This window comes from Citrus clementina, unplaced genomic scaffold, assembly GCF_000493195.1.
Source record: "Citrus clementina cultivar Clemenules unplaced genomic scaffold, Citrus_clementina_v1.0 scaffold_9, whole genome shotgun sequence".
Taxonomy (NCBI): Eukaryota; Viridiplantae; Streptophyta; class Magnoliopsida; order Sapindales; family Rutaceae; genus Citrus; species Citrus x clementina.
In genome coordinates this window covers 1,762,994-1,782,336 of record NW_006261964.1, presented here as the reverse complement: position 1 = coordinate 1,782,336, position 19,343 = coordinate 1,762,994, and the positions used below count along the sequence as shown (strand labels likewise).

At 36.2% G+C, this 19,343-nt stretch overlaps 3 protein-coding genes across 15 annotated transcripts; 2 read left to right on the top strand and 1 right to left on the bottom strand.

The window, feature by feature from the left end:
* The first annotated feature begins 93 nt into the window (after positions 1 to 93).
* LOC18032714 lies at positions 94 to 7,535 on the top strand. Of its 6 annotated transcripts, none has more exons than XM_024190809.1 (13): positions 94 to 628; positions 710 to 893; positions 979 to 1,047; positions 1,127 to 1,225; positions 1,479 to 1,558; positions 1,639 to 2,461; positions 2,701 to 3,377; positions 3,458 to 3,542; positions 3,653 to 3,704; positions 3,786 to 3,835; positions 3,981 to 4,028; positions 4,108 to 4,296; positions 7,213 to 7,535. In XM_024190809.1, exons 1-12 carry the CDS (start codon positions 366 to 368, stop codon positions 4,282 to 4,284), a joined length of 2,607 nt encoding a protein of 868 aa, XP_024046577.1. In that variant the 5' UTR covers positions 94 to 365; the 3' UTR covers positions 4,285 to 4,296; positions 7,213 to 7,535. The 6 variants fall into 6 exon arrangements, with proteins under 6 accessions (XP_024046577.1, XP_024046605.1, XP_006419569.1 ...); XM_024190837.1 differs by lacking the exon at positions 7,213 to 7,535 and adding an exon at positions 7,091 to 7,198; XM_006419506.2 differs by lacking the exon at positions 7,213 to 7,535 and adding an exon at positions 4,395 to 4,532.
* Positions 7,536 to 7,927: 392 nt separating this feature from the next.
* On the top strand, positions 7,928 to 12,589 carry LOC18032720 (ubiquitin-like-specific protease ESD4). 4 transcript variants are annotated; one of them, XR_002904811.1, is made up of 9 exons: positions 7,928 to 9,259; positions 9,437 to 9,513; positions 9,591 to 9,684; positions 9,764 to 9,862; positions 10,433 to 10,525; positions 10,625 to 10,744; positions 11,278 to 11,328; positions 11,759 to 11,831; positions 12,154 to 12,173. XR_002904811.1 is itself a non-coding variant. In XM_024181504.1 (9 exons), the coding sequence occupies exons 1-9, from the start codon at positions 8,414 to 8,416 to the stop codon at positions 12,214 to 12,216; spliced, it is 1,563 nt and encodes a 520-aa protein (XP_024037272.1). In that variant the 5' UTR covers positions 7,928 to 8,413; the 3' UTR covers positions 12,217 to 12,589. The 4 variants fall into 4 exon arrangements, 3 of the variants coding, with proteins under 3 accessions (XP_024037272.1, XP_006419567.1, XP_024037278.1); XM_024181504.1 differs by having other exon boundaries at positions 7,928 to 9,253; positions 11,278 to 11,381; positions 12,154 to 12,589; XM_006419504.2 differs by having other exon boundaries at positions 11,278 to 11,381; positions 12,154 to 12,589.
* A 320-nt stretch (positions 12,590 to 12,909) lies between these two features.
* On the bottom strand, positions 12,910 to 18,765 carry LOC18032727 (kinesin-like protein KIN-13A). 5 transcript variants are annotated; one of them, XM_024180403.1, is made up of 15 exons: positions 18,536 to 18,765; positions 18,368 to 18,412; positions 17,981 to 18,254; positions 17,447 to 17,665; positions 17,049 to 17,240; positions 16,866 to 16,967; positions 16,621 to 16,698; positions 16,255 to 16,336; positions 15,824 to 15,986; positions 15,157 to 15,486; positions 14,606 to 14,824; positions 13,906 to 14,506; positions 13,732 to 13,797; positions 13,392 to 13,618; positions 12,910 to 13,295 (listed from the first exon to the last, which is right to left on the bottom strand). In XM_024180403.1, exons 3-14 carry the CDS (start codon positions 18,194 to 18,196, stop codon positions 13,436 to 13,438), a joined length of 2,451 nt encoding a protein of 816 aa, XP_024036171.1. In that variant the 5' UTR covers positions 18,197 to 18,254; positions 18,368 to 18,412; positions 18,536 to 18,765; the 3' UTR covers positions 12,910 to 13,295; positions 13,392 to 13,435. The 5 variants fall into 5 exon arrangements, with proteins under 5 accessions (XP_024036171.1, XP_024036168.1, XP_024036165.1 ...); XM_024180400.1 differs by having other exon boundaries at positions 12,910 to 13,276; XM_024180397.1 differs by having other exon boundaries at positions 12,910 to 13,618.
* Between the last annotated feature and the right edge of the window lie 578 nt (positions 18,766 to 19,343).

Here is a 19,343-nt window from a genome sequence, read left to right as displayed (position 1 = left end):
CTAGCCCAAATTTTTATGAAAAGTCTGAAATACCCTTAATCATACCAACTTTTGAGCAATGAGTAAAGACTCTCTGGTTCGTGGAATCGACTAGCCCTGGACCCTGGCAGTTTGATCGTTTAAAACAGCACCGTCACAGCACAACGGATCGCCTTTTTATCTGTTATTCGGTTTCTAAAACGCAGCGTTTTACCTCGTCTCTCATACTAACAGGCAATAGCGCACACACCAGACACCAGTGCTAGGATTCATTTCCAATCCACACAGACTCAGCGAGCTTTTCCTCAAACAATGCCTTCTCCGATCTCGACGACTCTCTAACACAAATAACTAACTCAAACCAAACCTCGAAACGGTGACGTACAATGGAACCGCACTACATCAGACCTCGATTGTATGGGCCACAACAACACCAGCCAGTCAAAATGACGATACCACCCTCGCAGCACACTGACAACGACCGGAGCAGCGGCGAATTACGTGCGCTCGATTGTAATCTGACGTCTCTCTGCGATCACATCCAAATGGAAGGCTTCAATTCCGGCTCCTTCTCTGATATCATCGTTCACGTCATGGGGTCCACCTACCACCTCCATCGCTTAATCCTCTCTCGCAGCTCTTACTTTAGGTATCCGCCATAACTAACTAAATTCCACTGAAGAACGTGGACGAAATAGTAAATTTACATGAAACAATGATTCTTTTTTAGGAACATGTTACACGATCATTGGAAGGAAGCGAGTGCTCCAGTGGTGACGTTACACGTGGATGATAAGAATGTGAATGGGGAGGCAATTGCAATGGCTTTGGCGTATCTGTACGGCCATCGTCCTAAGCTTAATGATGCTAATGCTTTTCGAGTTTTGGCTGCTGCTTCATTTCTTGACCTTCAGGTTAAATGATATTCTTTTCACTGATTTTTATATCTTTTATGGTGTTAATGTCCATTTTGTGTTAATAGTGGGGTTTTTGATGCAGGATTTATGTGCAATATGCACTGATTTTATTATATCCGAGTTGTGGACTTCAAATTTCTTAGCTTACCAGGTTAAACATGCTTTTTGTTACCTTAATTGCTTTAAATCATTTTTGTTTTTCTCAAACTAAGTCATAATTGTAATTTCAGGTATTTGCGGAGAATCAAGATTATGGCATACATGGAGAACGCGTAAGGAATGCTTGTTGGGGCTACCTTTGTCAAAGCGGTGCTGTAGAATTGAAAGAGGTAAAATATTTTTGACTGCATTGTTGTATATGTTGTCCTTTTGCCGCATGGCTTTGTCCGTAACAATTTATTCAAATAATTTTGATTTGTCCACCTTAGGAATAATGTGGCTTCCTATACCAAAGGCTTTTAATGTGATTTCAATTGTGACTTTATGGTTCAATTCTAACTTGTAGAAGATTTTCACTTGTAAAATTTGTAGTTTGATTTTGGACAATTGGGCCTTATATTGTTGATCATTCTGATCATGTAGGTGCTTCCAAAACTGTCTCCTCAAACTTTGCATGCATTGCTGACCTCAGATGAACTGTGGGTACCAAGTGAAGAACAACGGTAAGAGTTGTGATTTGAGGTTCAAAGCTTGAAATTTCATGAACTAGGATAATAATTTTTTTCATGTTTTTCATTAAAAGGTTTGAACTGGCTTTGTATGCATTCCTCGCAAAAGGTGCTTTTTGTAAGACAGAATGTTTTGAGCAAGGAAGTTCCAGTTCTAAGGCGGGAGCAGGTATCTCTCCTGATTCTTATAAAGCAAAGGGCAAAAATTTGACCAATAGCTGCTTGAATAAGAGGTTGAATTCTCAACAAGGATACTTAAATTTAACAGATGACCTGGAGGGCCAGAATGCGGCTCGCACTCTTCTGGTTGAGCTTGCAGACTGTGTGGTTGACTTACAAACAGGGGTTTCTGATTCCAAGCAACAGATAGCTGTATACAATCGCCCAAAATTGGAGCCTGTATATACCTGCAACATGAATCAATCTTCATCTTTGTGTAGTTCATACTCGAATACAGATAGAAATAGAGCTTCATGTTCTTGTGGTGAAATGGCAATAGGAGTTGGAACCGGGGGACTGGGGACCAATACTCTGTCTATGGAGGGACCATCTGAAGAAAGCCCGTGCTACTGTATAAATAACAGCAGTTGGCTTGCAAGTGACCAATCAAAACATTGCTCTTCAATGGATTCTTCCTGTATGGTGAATGATTGGGGAAGATGTGGCATGCCTGCTCTTTCATGGGGTGGCAGGGTTGTGGATAGAAGACAGGTAAATGGTAATGCTAAAGGGAATCCTGGGGTGAGTGGCGAGGAATATGATGCTTTTGTCAATATATTTGAAGGCGGTTCTCTTTTATACTGCAACATGTCTTTTGAGGCACTTTTAAATGTGAGAAAGCAGCTTGAAGAATTGGGATTTCCTTGCAAAGCTGTAAATGATGGTCTTTGGCTGCAGGTTTGAAACTGAATTGCTCTTTCCTTCTATCATTATTTGTTTATTGTTATGTAGAGAGGATACTTGTACAAAAGGGATGAGTATGCTGCATATTTGCATACAAACAGGGTGTTCATCACCAGTTTTTTTTCCCTTTAGCATTCAAAGTCACCAATCCCATCGAAAAGCTCTTATTTTATTTTTTTAAGTTATTCATATATGAGGATGTTAATCTTTTCAATTTTTTGGTTATCATGTAGATGCTTTTAAGCCAGAGGGTGCAACAAATTGTTGCTGACACGTGCAAAAATTGCTGCCGTATTAGTATGGCTTGCACTTGCAGGCAACCTTTTGGATTTTCCCATGGAGTTACAGCCGGTGGATATTATATGCAAGACCATGATCAGAGTAATTCACCCGGCAGCATTGGAAATATATATGTTGCTGATTCTTCTCAAGGTGAAGCAAATGGCCTCTTCAGGCCTGTAAGAGTTCATGTTAGGGGTCAAATTGATGGGCTTGCAGGTATTGGACGGGGAACTACATTTGTGCCGGCTGCTGCTTGGCCTCCTACGCGATTTGTCTTTTCCCGTGTGCCCTTTGGCATGGGCAATAGAAATTGTCAGCAATCTCCGGCTAATGACGATGCAGAAGCTAGAACTGACCACAGTGGAGACCTATCGGGAGATGGGTTGACAGCTATTGTTGGGTTAAGCCAAGGAGGGAATGATACGGCTAATGTTCATGGAGATGAGGCAGAGCTGCAAAGCAGATTGTCTTCTACTTCTATCTCAGGTCCAAGTACTAGTGGTATTTCCATGCAGATGCTCGAGTCACCAGAGCATGCTGTTGGAATTGAGTGGGAGAATGCAAATGGCTCTTCTATATCATTGGATATGAAAACACCTCTGAGTCACTTCCCTCCCTTTCGTTTTGGGTAACATTTTCTTCCCTTGCATGGTCAACAGCATGTGTTACATGTGGTATTATGTTGTGAAAAGTCGGCTGGTTCTGCAGGATTGAATTTGAGGATGTGCACAGGCTCAGTGATGGCCAAGTTAAGCACTCTCCAGAATATTTTTATGCAGGTTCTCTGTGGAAGGTATCCAAATATCAACATGTCTTTCTGTTCATAGATTCAAAACTTTATTGGGGTTTATTTTTGACCTTTTCTAGTAGAGTTTGGATTTATATGCTCTATTTGAATTTCAGGTAAGTGTTCAGGCTTTCAACGATGAAGATCCTCAAGGGCGCCGAACTCTTGGTAATGGTCATGGAAATATTTTCTTTAAAATAATTTGTCCTATCAGGACCAGCATCACTAGAGATAAATACTTAATTTCAGGATTGTTTCTTCACCGTCGGAAGGCAGAGATTACTGATTCTTATCGAAAGGTCAGCCTTAGTCTTGATAAAATGAAGCTGGATTACGTGTTTATTTGTTTCTGTGTGTCCGCACCTTTTTATTTTCATATTTTTGACCGAAAAGTTTCTAATTATTACCTCCTTTCCTGCTGATATTACTGACTCATCTTTTCAGGTTCATATGTATGTGGATTCTCGTGAAAAGGTTACTGCTCGTTATCAGGTAAATCAAAATTCTTATATATATACACAAACCTTAAGGGTACCTGTTGTGATTTTACTTTTTTTATGCCTGTTATTAGTTGATATGCCCATCAAAGAGAGAAGTCATGGTGTTTGGGAGCTTCAAACAGAGGGGTACTCTTTTACCAAAGGCTCCAAAGGGATGGGGCTGGCGCACAGCTCTTTTGTTTGATGAGCTTGCTGATATTCTCCAAAATGGGACCTTGAGAGTGGCTGCTGTCGTGCAGCTCGTGTGATTTTTATACAAGGTAATTTCCCTTCCTTGACCTGAACTGTGATAAATTAATCAATCAATGTCACTCCGTGCTAATTCAGGTTTTTTTTTTTTAAAATTCCCCCAATCAAGGCCAAGCAGCCCTTCTTTCACGCAAATATTTAGTGAGAACAGATATTGTGCCTGTACATTCAACTTCTCTCTTCAGTTTTGTTCATAGCCTTCACTTCTGTGAATCATAGTCAACAAATAGAAATATTCATTGTAATACAATTTCCTAGTTTCATTTACTTTGTATTTGTATACCGTACATTACCAGTACTTTAATGTCTATTATGTGCATCAACATAAGCCATAAGGGCTCCTGAATACAAGGCAGGGACCTGTCTATGGTACAGATTCTGTAACAAAATTTCCCGTCATCCCACCATCCGATTGTCTATTGTTTAGTTTCTCACTCCACATCCAACCACATCCAACGGCTGATGCTGCAGTCTGTAGCTTACAGATTCTGTAAGCTAGTCAAGTCCACAAGGCAGACTCAATTAAAAGTATCTGACAAAAAATCTTGAGAAAGTTTCTTGTGCCATATCATTAGTCGTAGCCGCCATGTGCCGTGATCTAATCATATTCTTCAGATTCTTTGCGTGGAGTTTTTCTTCGTCTACCAATTTAAGAACGCATTCAAGTGTGATTTTAAAGAAAATAAAATAATTTTACATAATGTTTTGGTCGGCAAGCATTTACTTTTCATATGATTATCATTTGCCCAAAAGTCAGGAAAGGTACAAGTTCATTAATGTCTTATTTGGTATTGTGATAATGTAATTTTTTAAGTTATAATTAAACTATAGTTGTTATGAGGAAGAAAATTATAATTATTAAATAAAAATTAATAATATATAGTGAATATGATTTTTAAATAATTATTTTTATAAAAATAATAAAAGAGATTATAGGATTTTTTAATTATACAAGTATAGTATTAAATCAGTTTATAATACAAGTATAGTATTAGATTAACTTTACTTTTAAATTATAGTAGGAAATGCTTCCAAAATATTTTAATATTATAGTTTTTCTTAATATCAAACAAGTCATAAGTTTTAATGTGTCGTGAGTTTCAATGAGAGAGCATAGAAATATTTCTTAAGTTTTCTTCTATATTCTCATTATAGAGGTGGGGAAACTCAATTCAAATATGATAGACCTGATCCAATCCAATATGATTTTGAGGGGTTAAGTGAGTTAATTGGGTTAATTTTTTCGAATCTAATTAATAATTAAGTTTAGTTAGATTAATTATTATGAACCCATTTTATCCAATTTGACCCACATATATAATAATAATAATAATAATAATAATAATAATATGTTAATATTCGATTACGGCTCTTTTTGGTATAACTTTTCAGGTAGAGATTATTTAAGTAGAGCTTTTGTTAGTAGAGCTTTTACTAAAAAAAAAATTTAGTTGTTTGGTTGTCAATAAGAGCTTTTATTAAAAATTTATAAAATTACTTTAATAGATAAATTTTTAAAAGTTATGTTATGAAAAGAATAAAATAAAATTGAAAATAAGTATAGGATATTTTAACATTAAAAAAAAAAAACTTTTTAACTTCTATTCCCAAAAGCCCAAAATTTGAGCTTTTACTAGTGGAGGTAAAATAGCTTATTTAAGTTTCAAAATCTCTATTAGAAAAACAACCAAACAATAACAAAAATTATGATAAAAGCTTATGAGCTTAAATAAGCACTTACAGCCATTAAATAAGTCATACCAAGCAGGTACTACGAAGCCCTAAACACCTAAACAACTAACCTAATTTTTAATCTTTTTTATTTTTTTATGAAAGAAATTATTTCTTTCTCGTATCCACTGCTCTAGATTTTAGTTCTAATACTAAAGTTACTCTCTCAAATCTCAATTCGTAATCAAAGCAATATATTTTTTTTTCAATTATTCATTCTTAATTTTTTTTAATTGTACTTTAACTAACAAGAATGAATTGGCTTATTTATTTTCACAAAACATGCATGTCTAGAAGCTTATTTTTGAAATTTTCTTAATCTTAAGATAGTTTACTTTTTATCTTTCTTTATCGAATACTAGACAGTAAATGAAAATTCAATGTTATAATACATTTTTATTTAATTTCAATAAATTTCATTTCAATTTTGTATCTTTTTTTATTTAATTTTTAATTTCAATTTGACATTCAACCGAACATGATGATTGAAGGATTCGATTAGATTAGGTTGAATATATTTATTTAGTTGGGTTGACTTAATTTTATTTCAATTTATTCAATAATGGGTTGAGTTGGATTTTCATATACTCTCATGTCCCATTGAAACCAACCCATGACCACACCTAAATTTCTCAACATCTTTCATATGGGTATTTTTCATTTAAATTATAAATTAAACTCCTCCCCTACCATTAGAAATGAGATGCAAACCCTTGCATTTCCTGTACCACCCAAAGAGGCTTTAACCATTGAGAGATTTCATCCAGGTTATTGGTTTAGGCAGCCGATCAGTTAAATCTCCAATTCTTGGGAGTCGCTTGAGCACTATGTTCTTTTTTTATCTCTAATTCCATTATGCCTGCTACATACATGTTGTTTACACTTCATTAATATTTATCTAGTTGTTTTACTTATCTCCTGGCTAGTTGAAGAAGGCTAGTCTATAAAAAGCAAGCTAGCTTCGAGTTATCTTTTCTTGATAAACAATGTCATTGCCATCTTGGCTGACATGCCTCTCGTGTTCAAGTTCACTTATTCAGTCCCTAAAAAGTTGAAATCCTTCTGCCGTTGCAGTCCAGTGGTCATTTCTATGATGCTATATATTGCTTTCCTACGGCCTGCCTCTCAATGGTGTTCTGTTTTTGGACCATATACATGGCTTGCTTCTTAGAGAACCGAATGGTTTCTGTTGATAGGATCAAGTAGGCTACAAACATTTCGTCTGCAGCTCCATGGAATATGATAAATGCTCTTTCCCCACCAAACTGGCCTAGCAATGGTAACATTGAGTTGCAGAATGTCCAGGTAACTTTCAACTCTTTATATATGATTTTCTTGTAGTCAAAATCAGCAACTTGGTTTATAACAGTCGTATCAGCTGGAGGCCGGGAGCATGAATGCCCCATAAGAAATATAATTATTGATCTTTCAAGTGATGTGAATCAATAATAGCATGAGGCACAACCATTAAAGGGCAAATTGTTATGCTACCTCATGATTTGAAGGATTTAGATTAGGATATACTGGTGTAAAATAAAAATATATTACCTGGGAAGATTATTGTATTAGACCAAGTATGAATATAAACAATTTCCCGTAATATTTGATTAATTATGTGATTATCATGAATTTTAAAGTAATTTATCATCAGATTAGCTGTTCTAGCTTCTAGGCAATTTAGTGACAAATTGCATGAATTGGATAATTTGGAGTGGATTATTTACAGAAAGGAAAATGGACTGAAAAATACTAGCACGCTGTACGTTAATGCTACCTGGACGACCAATGAATCTGTGACGCATCACGCATGTGAACTTGCCATCCGACGTCTACCACAATTAAAATAATAATAATAATAATAATAATAATAATAATAATAATAATAATAATAATAATAATAATAATAACACTAACACAAACGGTACGCATCTACTCTCGAACTTTTTAGTTTCCGTAATTCCATTTTTACTTGATTTTTTTTCTTCTACGTGCCGCGAAAAATTATATCAAAAATTAGAAAACAGAAAATTACAAATAAGCTACCAATTTCTTCAGATCCAAAAATCCGTCGAGATTGCTCAAAACCCTGACAACAAATCTCTCTGTTTATGCATTTCGTTCTGTCTGCATTACGTATTTTTGCTTCGGACAATTTTATCACAAGTTAGGGCTTCTGTTTAATTCTCTCAATTCCTTGCTCTTGTTCGATTTTAAATTTGCCATTAGCTCAAAAATTTAAATTTTTAATCGTTGCATTTACCGTTTAGCCAGTCGCTTTTTTTTTTTTTTTTTTTTTCAAATTGCGTTTGTTTCATCAGAAAACCCTAATTTTGCATCATGTGTTCGTGTAAATGGATTTGAAGTTTCTAGGGTCTTCCAATCTGAGCATCAATTTCGATGGGTGCTTTAACAAGCAATCGTAAGCGGGGAGACGAGTACTTGAATTACCAAATCCCGTATCAAAATTTGCATATATCGAAACGGCCAAGGTTCAATTACACGCAGCAAAACCAAAACCAAACCCTAATTTCATCAAATAGCACCATTTCGCGAATGTCCAGGTATCCAGAAGCCAAGCCTCCACTGAAAAGAGAAGTTCATGCCCCGTGTAGAACACTCAAATTTGGGTTTGCTGATAAGTCTAATCAAGCTTTTGGCTCGAAAAAGGCAAATGGGTATGGTGAAAATCAAAACTTAGGTATTCGTATGGGGAATGTATTGAGATATCACTTAGAGAAGGCAAAGAAAAGCGCTTTTGGTGCTTTTAGGTATTTTAGTAAAGATAAGGAAGTGATTGATGCTGATAATGAACAAGAAAAGGTAGAGGTAATATCTGATGATTCGAGTGTTGAAGAAATTGATGCTATTGAAGATGGGAGAGAAGGGAGGTCTCTTGTGTTTGATCCAAGACCCCGAGGGAGTGATGAGAATGAGAAACCCGTGGTTGATATTGGAGAAATTGATGGGAAATCTGCAGAGGAGAGAAATTATCATACCAATTTGCAGCCTTCATCGTCTTCTGTGCTTACGGATACAAATAATGGTGATGTTTCGAAGATGATTGATTTGTTGTCATTGAATGGTGAGATGACTGTTGATGTGTATAAGAAGCTGTTGCAGAGTGTGCAGAAGAGAGGTTCTAAGTTGAAAGAAATAGAGTTTGAGATTGAGTTAAATGAGAAGCGTTGGGCTTCACTTAAGCAGTTATGGCCTTTAAAGAAACCAGAGGAAGAACAGGTAGAGGTGAGCTCTTTTGGCTTGACGTAGTTTAAAATCTGATATGCCCGTTGATTTGTTGGTTTTTGCTTTTTCTATTCAAAGAACTTTAACCCCTTTGGAATAATGTTGAAGCTGTCTCTTCTGAAATGCTATGTGCTCCCTTGTTTTCTGTTATTGAAACTGTCATTAATTGATTTTCAGGAATTACCTCACGAACCTTTTATCCCTCTTACAAAAGAGGAAGAGGCTGCGGTTGAGCGTGCATTTTCTGCAAATTGGTATGATTGATGGATATATCACTTGTTAGTTAAATGGTGATTGTTGGTATTTTAACATTTGACGCTTACTCTTCCAGGAGGGCGGTTCTGGTCTCTCATACCGAGACTGGTATTGACATTACAGGAAAAATTCTCCAGTGCCTTAGACCTGGGGCATGGTTGAATGATGAGGTATACCTTTTAGGGCCATATCCGTTTAATCTTTGTGTGAAAAATGATTTCTCATTTGTATATGCCTTCTGTTTTGTAGGTCATAAATGTCTACCTTGGGTTGCTCAAAGAAAGGGAAAAGAGAGAGCCCCAGAAGTTTTTGAAATGTCACTTTTTTAACACATTTTTCTACAATAAGGTTGGTTACTTGTTCTCTCACAATTTTTTTGTTTTGTTTTAATTTTGCTAAACTTAATCCTATTGCTGATATATATCATTATTATTATCTACTTTTGTGAGAGTTGCTTATTCTCGTGAAAAGAAAAAAAAAAGGATTTAGCATTGAAAGATTGTGCATACTTGAACATTATTAATTGTATTAACAGTCTAAGACATCATTTGCAGCTCTTCCCTTTTCTTTTTCTTTTTTTTTTTGGGGGAAAAAAAATTGTTTCCCAATGAGCAAACTATGATTGTTGCTAATCTTAATGCCTGTGAATTTCTATATTTCCCTCAAATTTTCTGTTTTATAACTCATTCTACATATTAATTTGTCAAATTTGATTGGCCTGCTCACTTATCATTTTCCACATCTGCTTTTAGGTTTTATTGTTCTCTCACAAATTTGCTTATTTTTTCCTCAACTTTAATTAACTATACTTATCTGCTCTGCCTCTTGCTTTCAGTTTTTCTTTCCCTTCATTAATCATTCTCACATTTTCTGGTGTTAGTGTATTTTACCTTTTGTTAATTTGATCTTGATGTCCAGTTAGCTTGCGGAAACAAGGGCTATGATTTCAGAGCTGTGAAAAGATGGACTTCTGCCAAAAAATTAGGGTATGGTCTCATTGAGTGTGACAAGGTAAAGTTTTTCTTAACCATCCTTTTCTTTTATTACCATATTATTTGCCAGATTGATTAATATACTGATCTATGAGTTGTTTCATCTTTTTTGGCTCAGATATTTGTCCCTATCCACAAGCAGATACATTGGTGCTTGGCAGTGATTGATAGGAAAGATAAGAAGTTTCAGTATCTTGATTCACTCAAAGGAAGGGATAAGAAAGTGCTGGGTGACCTGGTATTTTTTTAGTAATTATTTTCCTGTACTCATTTAGTTACTCGTGCAGTTATTATTCAAAGGAATGTAAAGCTGTTGTAGGAAAGTTGTTCTCCTCTCTTCTTTGTCTACAAACTTAACTTGCTATGAACTTCTTAAAGCTGTGTCTCAGGCCTTGTTAATCAGTGAAAATGTACATAACCTATTAATTGTTAATAACTTTGGAGGCTTAGGAAACTTAGATGTAAAGTAATCCTGGTAAAAGGTATTCGAGTATTGAAGTGTGTGGAAGTATAGTAGAATAAATAATAATCCTTGATAGGAGTATGGCACAGTGTGCTTTAAACAATAGAACATTTCAATAGAACTTCACTTTAAGGAAGGTGGGCACCTCTTAGTTATCATCTTTTTACAAATGCGGCTTTCACTTCAACAGTTATTACTTGATGGTGAAGACAAACATTTTTCATTAATTTAAGATTTGCAATTCATGTTGCTCGTTATAGAGATAATTAATGAAAGATTGGCTAATGTTATTGATCTGGTTTTTCCAGGCTAGATATTTCGTTGAAGAAGTAAGGGACAAGTGTGGGAAAGACATCGACGTAAGTGATTGGGAACAAGAATTTGTTTTAGACCTTCCCGAACAGGCAAATGGGTGTGTATTATCATTTTTCATGGTTATCTGAATGTTAATTACTAGTCAACTGCTTGCAGATGGGTCAAAGGGGTCAAGCAGGAAAAATATATTCACCGCAATGATTCTGTTTTATTCAATTTTATGAACAATTTTTGAGAATGTAAAAAGTAAAGTTTTAATGGTATGACCTGTTTCGGACAATGGATATCTATTATGTTTCAGACTTCTATTTTATTCAAGGCGAAGCTTCTTTTGTTGTATACATTAGTTGTTTCAAAAAAGTTACCCTATTTGGTTTCATTTTCTGTATAACTCTGGTTTTATGTTGTTTCTGTCTAATTATGGATACTTTTAAATTGAAATTATTTTGGTCTTATTTTTCTTAATTGTAACAGGTTTGACTGTGGCATGTTTATGCTCAAATATGTTGACTTCTATAGCAGAGGTCTAGGCCTTTGTTTTGACCAGGTAACAAGTTACTAGAAACTTGGTCTTCTTCCACAATGTATATTTTTAAATATTTTTCTCATTAGTTTTTACGTTGAAACATTACAAATTACATTTTAAAGTCTCCAATGTTGTAGGCTTTGACCTATGTTACTGAAAGCATTAAATGTTGGAGCTTTTCTGAAATAGAAACACTTCCGTCAATGAACACTTTGGAGATGATTTTTCATTTCTTATTGCACCGCGTAAAATGTCATGGGGTTGAATATTTGTCCTACTCATGCGTGCATTGTCTATATTCAATGTTTCATCTATTGAACTTTTGCTTCATTTTTTCTTGTAGAGCCATATGCCCTATTTTCGAGTGAGGACTGCAAAGGAGATCCTGAGAATGAGAGCTGATTGATTGAAAATGTGAATCTGCCAATTCAATAGCATGTTTCTAACACCATATTAGCACTTACCATTTAGAAGATAGCAGATTTCTTAAGAGGAAATAATCTGCTGATTAGTAACATTTTGTGGCACCGTATTAGTATTCATATGTAGCAAATAGCTGATTTTGGGAGGGTAGATGCGCTTTTGTCAGGGTTTGCAGTGGTGGTCAAGAGCAAGTTTTAGTTTTCCATTGGTCAAGATTATCCTGGTAAGATGAATATGGTACACATGCCAGTAGCAGTGACCGATGATATATATTGTCTATAATTCTATATCCAAGCATGGGCTGTTAGAAGGATTTTGGAAGTTATTGTTTTAAAAAATTTTGATTTTTGTGTTTATAGCTATCATCTTAGTTTAATGGTCCCCTTTTCTTTGGAATTCAATATGTACGTTTCACTTTTGGGAGAATGAAATGAGTATTCGTGGTTGCGTGTTTTGTATGGTTTCGAACTCAAAATCTTGTACGTGTCTGCCCTTTTGATGATCAGGAAGCAAGCTTTTTGATAAGCTGCTGGAAAGTTAGTGATTCAAGGCAAGACCTAGTTTAAATACCAATCACTCAACGTCTCAGTTAATCATCTTAATCATTTTACTTAAATGATTAACAATAGCTTAAATCATTTAAAACTTTTGCTGATGGCAGAGTTTTTTGAATTTATCAATAGCTAAAAACATAATTTCATTCACATTGTGAGGATTTTTAGTACACGCACGCTCACTGTGCATTGTAGTTGAGAAACCAAAAAGGTAATTTTACAGTACTGCCACTTAATGTAATCATACAGCTATTTCATTTTCACCCTTCCTTGCGTCCTTCACCTTCCAAAACCATTTCCCACGAAACCATAAAACCTCACCAATAACACATTTGAAAATAGACTTGACAGCTCAACCGCCCAACACCAAGCAATGAACAAGAGTTTCTGTCGTATCAGTCAGCCTGGTCATGAGAGGCAACATTAGTGCCCTGAAACTAAATTTCATTCGGCCATTCCTCTCACAAGACAGTGCGATCCGTGATTTGACTGCCAGGGCCAACACAAACTGATATATATAAGTAACTAATGTTTAGGATTAAGTAAACTATAGTTCGCAACAGAAAATAAAGCAAAAACCGCATATAAAAGAAAGAAGAATTACAAGACAGGATGCAGTCAGTGAAGCTGCGAAAAAAACAGTGCTGTCTAACGAGGAACTCTCTTGCGACTAAGTATCTCTTGCTCTTTCAGGCGGTGCTGGAACCTGGCAAGGCGAGCTTGAAGACTGACCAAGCTTGCTGCTTTGCGTGAAAGCACAAAACTTAATTGGGTCACATAGTTGTCAATGAGGCTGCCTGGTTGCTCCACTTCTGCCAATAGTTTCATTTCCTGGAATCCATATATCGAAGAATACAAGAACAAGACAAGTACAACATTAATGCTGATTTCATCAAATGCCAACCACAACTACTAATCTGTAGAAAGATGGAAATTCCACTTACTTCACGAACAATTTCCATTGTATCCTCAATTTCTTTCCTATGAGCAGCAATTAAGGCCTCTTCTTCCTACAACAGTCAAAAAGCATAGAAAGTTGTCAATCCACTAGAAAAAGAACACTCAATAGAGCAGAACAATTACAAGCCATGAGCATTGTTATGTAGATGGCCACCGACCTCAAGAAGAGCATTGATATTCCCATCTGATGGAGGTTGAGGTTGAGGTTGTTTAGATCCAACATTATTTATGTTGTAATTGCTTGTACTCTGTTGCCTGGAGTTTGTGGTGGATGGCTCTGATCCATTGCTGTCTTTTTTCAGCCAGCTTCCCAACTTTTCTGATTTTTCAGTATCCCTAGACCCTTTTCTACGAGGTGGTGATACCTTTTGCACTTTCTCTTCTGTATCAAGAGAATTTTGAGAATATGAAGGGCGCATCTTTTGACTGGCAGAACCACCATAAGCATTATTAATTTCAAACCTCTCCCTATCCATTGAACCAGAGGCCACCCCACTTTCCTCTCTTCCACTGAAGCCAGATGAAAAGCTTGATTGCTGTTTGTCATAATCAACAGTAGGAATGTAAGATAAAGTTTCCTTTTCAGTGGCTCTTCTACCCGTATCCACCACTTTCGTATCTTGTTGTGGTTCATAAACATCCTCCACATCAGCAGAAACAGGGATAGAAGAAGCAGATGAAGTGTCTTTATTAATTGGTATCAATGAATTTTGACCTTGATCCTTTTTCGTGTTCCCACTTTTTGAGAGACTTTTAACCCTGCACAGTGATATGATAATTTGTTAATCATATCTCCAAAGAAAAATCACCATTGCTACTAGATACTGTATTTGCAGAAGCTCAAAGTATGAGCATTACCTGTCAGCATATCTCAAAGTATTGAGTGTATGCTCACATGATCCTACATTAGGTGATATGCAGGAAATCATAACAGTCTTTGAATTCCCAACAAAAGAGTCGCGGAGCACTTCTGTGAGTTTGCTCCCACGAAATGGGATATGGATCTGGTCATTGTCCAGAGCACGGATACACTCCTTAAGAGCCAAGAGGCTCTTATTGATTTCTGCACCTTCAATCCTAGCAATGAACCAAACAGCTAGTATCATGATATGCATCAAATAGTCCCCAAACATGCCTCCTCCCAATTGGGGGGAGAGCAGGAGAGAGAGAGAGAGAGAGAGAAGAGAAAGAAAAAAAAAATTATTAAGTAAAACCAGTCAGTAGCAACTCTAAATTAAAAATAATACGGTGCAGGGTAAACAAAGGGAGTGCCAACTATGAACACATGAAGTTGACGTTGTCAGCATTAGTGCGTATGGCATCAAGCATAAGAAATAAACCATCTTTCCACTTTTGAGCTAGAATTCCATAGCCGAGGAACAAAAAACAATTGATGAATGAAAACGCACCTGGTTTGACGGTCATTATCAGTGGTGTCGGCACCTCTTTCACTCCCAGCCAGATCAATGAAAGAAATCTTTCCAATAACCTTCCCTCTAGACTCGTTGCCATCATTGTTCCGCCTGAAGGATTCTTTTACTTCAATGTGCTTCTTAATAGCAAGTTGCAAAATAGCATGTGACCTAGAAGATTCCTCATTGGCACCGGTAGATCCTGTACTTCTTGCAGCATTTCCCTTTTCAATATACTCCTTTACAATTTGCACATCTGAAACTTCAAATTCTTGTAGCCCAACAATGCAAACTTGTTGTCGCCCATCTTCTCTCATGCAAAGTTTCCTATTTGAGAAGAATAAAGCAAGCCACTTTTTAAATGTGCCCAATTGTGCACCCATCAACATCCAAACATAGCATATTGATATGTATTCTAAGCTATACATACAAATAAACAACACTAAGATACCCAAGTTTCATGAACAGTAGCAAGATCCTCAATATCATAATAATAAGTTATGCAGCTAGTCAGATCCAACAGACATTTCATATTCAACTGAAATACATATAAAGAGTTATTATTATCATCAGTGTCTATAACATGCAAAGCATCCAAATTCTCCAGGCGCATATAAAGAATTAAGGAGATGGAGGGAGAGGAAGAAAGTAAAGAGATCCTTACTTTCTTTCACCGAGAAGATCAAAAAGTTTTCCACCGTATATCTCAAAATAGCTAAGCCACAATTTGAATCGCTGATTACGATATACAGGCTGGTGCAACAATCTAACAAGATCTTCTGCTGCTCTAAGAGGTAATGGTTGCATTGTGAATGTCTTACCACTCCCTGAAATTATAATTTATTAGTATTTCATTATTTCAGCTATTCAATTGCAGTTAAATACGTGCCAAGCATCAGGAACAGCCAGCAGCATCGCATATAAGCAAGAGAAAAAAAGGAGAAACAGCATAGGACATAAAAAAATATGATGACAGCACCATGTCTTCCACATGGTGAATCAATTTGAAACTGATTGACTTTGGCAAAAGACACCTCCCAAGATAAGTGTTAACATTACTATGCCATTTGGTAAGAGAATATCAGACTCTCTTACCTGTTTGCCCATATGCAAAACACGTTGCTTTTGTTCGCTGAAAAATGGTGGGAATAATTGGCTCCACAGTGACACGATATACCTAGTTAAGAAAGAATGTGAAGTAATCATGACTTGAATCGAACAAGTTAGAAGTAAAAGACAAGAGCTTCAATATGTCTATACTTGCACATTTCACAAGACAGTAAGCAGCTGAGAACAGAATTTACAAACAATACGTCAGCGGCAAAGGATGATTAGAACATAATTTACAGGTTCTCAGAGTTCTAATTATGCCAAAGCAGCAGTCCCACAAATTTCAACTCTAATTTTTAAAAAGGGGTAGTGGGGAGGCAAGGAAGAAGAAAGAAGAACAAAACTTTTTACCTCATCATTGGTGACACGTTCATCCAAAACAGCATCAAAGCAGAACTCATGCTTCTCCACATATGCAGTCAAGTCCACCTATCATATTAAAAGAAAAGTTAGTCCTTCCACTGCACAGAGAAAGGGGAAAAAATGAAAAAAAAATAGAAAAGCCAACACCAGACAAGCATCGATAAATTTCCCATCGATTCATCTGGAAGCATTTTTAAGTAAATAAAAAAAATTTCCATAGCCACAGAACACACCTTTAGCTTGGGTTCATGGACAGTCAAAGCATTGTCACTCACAGTTACAATATCCTCCTCCTTCCTAGAGAGCTCCTTCTTGTTTAAGGGTCTTTTACGTACCTAAGACATGAAAGAATGAGTATACAACATATGTATATACACATGTATAAGCATGTGCATACTACCACCAGAGCCACATACCACAACTCTAATTTTAGCCACATTATTTTCTCTGGCATTGCTCTCTTTTTCATTTGTGGGAACTGGAGCTGAGGCATCTGCATCAGTTTGCTCTTTTTGCTGCCAGCCTGCTGTCAAGTTGAAATCATTTTCAAACCCTTTGGAAATACTAGGAATGTAAGGCGATGGCTCAAATGGTTCTGAAATCATGTGCTGCGATAGGGAAAAGAATCAATTGATCACATCAAATGAAAAAGAAGGAAAAAAGAAAAGCAAATATGACTGAGCCAAACAAGTGTAATCCCGGTTAATCCTTAAACCCTTGGAAGTAAGACAACAGAAAACTCAATACTTCAGCACTTTTTGCACCAAAGATTGTCTCCTACAGCATAGATGCAGTTACCTATAAGGAACCATACCTCAGATAAAAGCTCAGTATCATCCATAGCATGAAGATCCAAAAGGCCAGCTCCAAAATCCCCTCTAAACTCTGGAGAATAAAGCCCATCTGATGCAACCACCCCTGATGTTTGGGCGGTTGGTGTGTGTGGCTCAGCCCCAGATTCACCATTGAAGTTGAGGTTTCTCATTAATTTGAAAAGCCTCTGCTTCTCTTCTGCAGATTGTGCCCCATAACCCTTTAACAATACCAGAGAGGACCTTGTTATTTCATCAGATAGAAACCCAAATGCACATACAGAAACCAAATGCCAAAAACTATGAACATTCATAGCATTTTACTACCCCAAATTCATTTTGGGTTCAAAAAAATTATAATCCCTAGGTGGATTTTTTTTTTTTGTTTTGGGAAACTCATAGCTATCCAAAACTTAAAAAACAAATAATTTGAGCTTCATCTAAAATTCATAGAATAAAAACAAAATTCAATTCCCATCAAAATGTAACCTTCCATTTATATCGAATTGTATATGATATATAAAGAAATACGGTACCTGCATGAGAAGATTGGGGAGGAGGCGATGATCAATGCCGTTAGAAGCCAAGGGAGAGGCCAGGTGCTGCAGTCCAGCAGACTGGAGCCACCGCGCCATGACAGCATCACCGGCGTCAGTTGTGGGAGCCGCATTGTTATGCATGGACCCACCGGGGTGATCATACAGCGCAGCCGCCGCCGCAGCAGCATTGCTCTGCTGCATCTGGCCACCCATGTGGCGCTGCGACCGTCTTTGCGGAGCCAACTTTTAAGATCTGTTTAAAATGACACAGCTTCATCCACACACACCAAAAAAATCAAAATTATAAAACAAAAATAAATAAAAAAAATCAAGAACAAGCAATTCAATACTAAAACAATTAATAACTAAATTACGATCACTTACAAGGTGGAGAAAATCCAAATTCAAAGAAGAACATGAAAGGATTGCCTAAAATTTTACATACACCAAAGGGGAATAAAAAAAAAACCAAATTTGTCAAGAATCTTATGTCCACATTTCAAGCAAAAATAAAAATAAAATCTTTTATATTGCAATGGAAATAAGAGGTACCGAATTGAATTGTTAATTCGGATCTGAGATTGAAATGAGAGGAAATGAGAGTTACAATCAGATCTGAAATGCAGATTAAAAGCGAAAGCAAAACCCTAATTTTCAATTTTTTTTTTCTTTTTGGGTTCAGGAATTGAGTGAACAAATGGATGATGATGATGATGGCAGAGGTTGGCTCCACGCGAAAGAGAAGCTCTGTAATTATAATGTAACTGAGATATAAGGATCATATAGCTCATTTTTTTCAATTTAGCTAATATTTCAAAATTATTGAACGGCTATTTTTTAATTGTGAAATGACCGCTGCACCCTCGACTTTGCGTTGATTGTTTAATTTTCGGACGTCGTAGTTACGTGGGTGCCCTCGCTTGAGGTTGTGTTTGGCTGCTAAGAAACTTCTTCATTGGAGATTTCTTTTTCTTTGTAGTAAATAAGGAAGGACACGTCAACATTCAACGACACGGGCATTTTTTCGTACGACTTTGTGAAAATCATTTCACAACAAATGTTCACCTTGTTGGCATTTATTTATTTATTATTATTATTATTTTATTGAAGTTGATTTAATTCAAGCATAATTCAAATATTAAATGAATTTTTATTCTTTGTTGAAACCTCTTAAAATAACTTCACTGCGGCAGCTCAAATGAAGCTTGAATGACTAAATTCAAAATATGCTTGATCTACATTTAAGTATTTCAATTAAAAAAGAAAAAAAAATGGCTCTCCAATAATACATACAAAAAGTTTTTTTAGGCAGCGAATGTTTCTTCAATTATATGTTGTTTAAACCAACACTCAATTGGTT